This window comes from Diospyros lotus, chromosome 15, assembly GCF_014633365.1.
Source record: "Diospyros lotus cultivar Yz01 chromosome 15, ASM1463336v1, whole genome shotgun sequence".
In the NCBI taxonomy this organism is placed as follows: Eukaryota; Viridiplantae; Streptophyta; class Magnoliopsida; order Ericales; family Ebenaceae; genus Diospyros; species Diospyros lotus.
The window spans coordinates 25,140,472-25,143,251 of NC_068352.1; the positions used below are offsets into that span (position 1 = coordinate 25,140,472).

The 2,780-nt window shown below is 35.8% G+C and overlaps 2 protein-coding genes across 2 annotated transcripts; one reads left to right on the plus strand and one right to left on the minus strand.

Moving 5' to 3' along the window:
* Window positions 1-354: 354 nt before the first annotated feature.
* LOC127792326 (uncharacterized) lies at window positions 355-959 on the minus strand. The gene has a single exon (XM_052322788.1). It carries the CDS (start codon window positions 783-785, stop codon window positions 510-512), a length of 276 nt encoding a protein of 91 aa, XP_052178748.1. The 5' UTR covers window positions 786-959; the 3' UTR covers window positions 355-509.
* Window positions 960-1,465: 506 nt separating this feature from the next.
* On the plus strand, window positions 1,466-2,159 carry LOC127792315 (uncharacterized). The gene has a single exon (XM_052322771.1). It carries the CDS (start codon window positions 1,610-1,612, stop codon window positions 1,877-1,879), a length of 270 nt encoding a protein of 89 aa, XP_052178731.1. The 5' UTR covers window positions 1,466-1,609; the 3' UTR covers window positions 1,880-2,159.
* The last annotated feature ends 621 nt before the right edge of the window (window positions 2,160-2,780 follow it).

Sequence of the window (2,780 nt, forward strand, 5' to 3'; positions counted from 1 at the left end):
ATAACAAAAAAAACGCATTTTCAATAATCTCAAAACAAACACTCAAAATATAAAATTGAAAATGAATTCAAAATTCAAAACTGAAACACAAAGAGAATACCATCTTAGATTCTGAAATTTAGACTTTTATCTATTTATTTATTTATTTTATCATGTGCTATAATAAGTAATAACAAGACATCGATTTTCACTTTGGGAATTCAGAATTCTAATATCAAAACCCCTATAAGAATAAGATAGAGATAAAACTTATTATGCATTAGACCCATGAGTTTGTATTCATCGATATTCTTCTAATTTAATGAGTTCTACTTTCAATTTGATTAAGAAAGAACAACTCAAGTTGCCAATCAGTTCCGCAGAAATTGATTTTTAATTAATAGAGAGAAATAGGCTTTTGCACTGTACAATATACATCCATTTGCTCTTTCTATATGCTCGGATCACAAATTGGTGAATCCACAGAGCATAGAGATGTGTAATTGGATCGAACAATTAGGGCTTAGGGTTCAGTTGGGACCCCAACAGCTCAAGTACATGACTTTTCTCAGCGACTCCTCCGACTGCTTGGCCTTCTCCTCCATCGCTAACTTGCTGGACGACGACACCACGGCCGTCGTCGGAGAAGACAGCTTCTTGACCTGAGAGAAGGACCTGAGATTGGTCCTGGCGTGCTGGTGTACGGATCTTATGGTGTAGTTCCACCTACAGAACCCCTGATCCTTCAGCGCCTCCACCACTCCCACGGCGGCCGCCACCGTCCAAGCTCTTCTCGCCGACGCCATAGTCTGTCTTCTTCTTCTTCAAAATCTCTTGGAGGCTGCAATATCAAATTGTTTGCTATCAGTTGCAAGCGAGAAACAGTTCGTTCACAAGACTTGAGACGAAGATTAAGTGGCATAAACATATATATATATATATATATATAGATATAGACCACAGAAATAGCTAGTCTGGGGGCAAAAACCAGGGGCTGGGCGCTATGGGCTTACCACTGTTTAGGGAGACTTCCAAAGCCAGTGGGTTTTCTTCATTCTGTTGACGTTTTTGTCCATGACATTCCGAAAAAGGAAAAAGACATTTTTATTGATATACACGGACGATTATTACTAAAAATTATTTAATTCTTATTGAAAAAAAAAAGGATTGTTTTGGTATTTTAATGGTCGGCACTGAGGAATTCACCCATTGTTTTGAGTCAATCCACCTAAGGCCGGAGTATTCGGATTTGGATTCGGGAGTGAAAATCAAGCGTCCCTTTGTCCCAATTGGAATTCCAAGTACAACCCTCACTTTATACTCTGTATGTGTACAGCCACACAGATAAAAAAGTCATTTGGCACTAGAAACCGCTGGCTCCGCTAGGCCCAAACCTCCGGTTTTGCCCCCCCAAACCTTGGACTCGTTGCCCACGTATTCAAAATGCTTTCCCCTCTGCGCATATATATATATATATATATATATATATACTTTGCCTTAGTCGCCGCCTTAAACGCGACTTCATCTATCAACAACATCAACACTTCTGAACACATCCTTGTTAGATTAGATCCGCTCAAATCTTTCTGCCTCAAAGATCAGCGGGAACAAGACTATCGAGATCGAGATTATGGCGCCGGCGAGCATGGCTTGGACGGTGGCTGCCGCCCTAGGGGTTGTGGAGGCGCTGAAAGATCAAGGATTCTGTAGGTGGAACTACACCATGCGATCAGTGCTCCACCATGCCAAGACCAAACTCAGGTCCTTCTCCCAGGCCAGGAAGCTGCCGTCGCCGGCGGTGGTTTCGTCGTCAAGAAATGCGAAGACAGAGAGGTCAAAGCGGTCGGAGGAGACGATGAGGAAAGTCATGGAGCTCAACTGTTGGGGTCCCAAATTGTGAGAATTGGGGATCTACGGGAATCGTGTTTGTTGAGTCCGTATCAAATGCAAGGAGAATAGAAATATATGATAGGCAGCTAGCTATGGCACCGGCGAGTTCATGAGAGGAAAAAAATATGTGGATTATGTGGCAGAGTTCTTGCTGTTCCGAGCAGGTGAAGCGACCGAGACAGAAGAGTTACCATGCAGTGTATATTTCTATTAAGTTAGCTTTCTATTAAGTAGCTTTTGTTAAGGAAATGAAGTGCGAAGATATGGTTAAAATGTTTTTTAAATTAAAATATGGAAGGATTAAAATAAAATTAGAAAGTATTTAAAAAAAAAATTTATTTGTTATATGTTTTAGAATTTATTAAAAATTATTTTTTTCAATTGATTATATATTATAAGTATTGAAATAAGAGTTTTTTATTAAAATATTTTTATTATTAAATTATTTAAAATTGTACGTTAATATTAATAAATTTATAATTAAAATAATATTTTATGATTAATATAAATTGTAAAAAAATAAATATAAAATTGGTTTAAAAATTTACCAAATTCATTTTAATTTAAATATGTTTTAAATTTATAATTATAATTGTCAAAATATAATTTAATATTACATAATAAAATATAAAATTAAATAAAATTATTTAAAAAATAAGATAGAAGAAGAAAGTGAGATTTAGAAAATGAAGAAGGGGGAGATTTGGAAGATTCAATCCTCAAATGGAAGATTTATTAATTTCCAAAACTCAATTAAAAGAGACTTTTTATATATGGATATATAAGAAAAGATAAAACATGGGGGATGATTAAAAAATTTTAAGGAAAAGAAAACTCACTCTATAATACATATATTACATGAATCTATCTATTAAGTGGATTGAGAAGGCATCCACATATTTATGTATAAA

Coding starts and splice junctions, on each gene's coding strand:
- LOC127792315 (XM_052322771.1), top strand. CDS start 1,610: ATGGCGCCGGCGAGCATGGCTTGGACGGTGGCTGCCGCCCTAGGGGTT.
- LOC127792326 (XM_052322788.1), bottom strand. CDS start 785: ATGGCGTCGGCGAGAAGAGCTTGGACGGTGGCGGCCGCCGTGGGAGTG.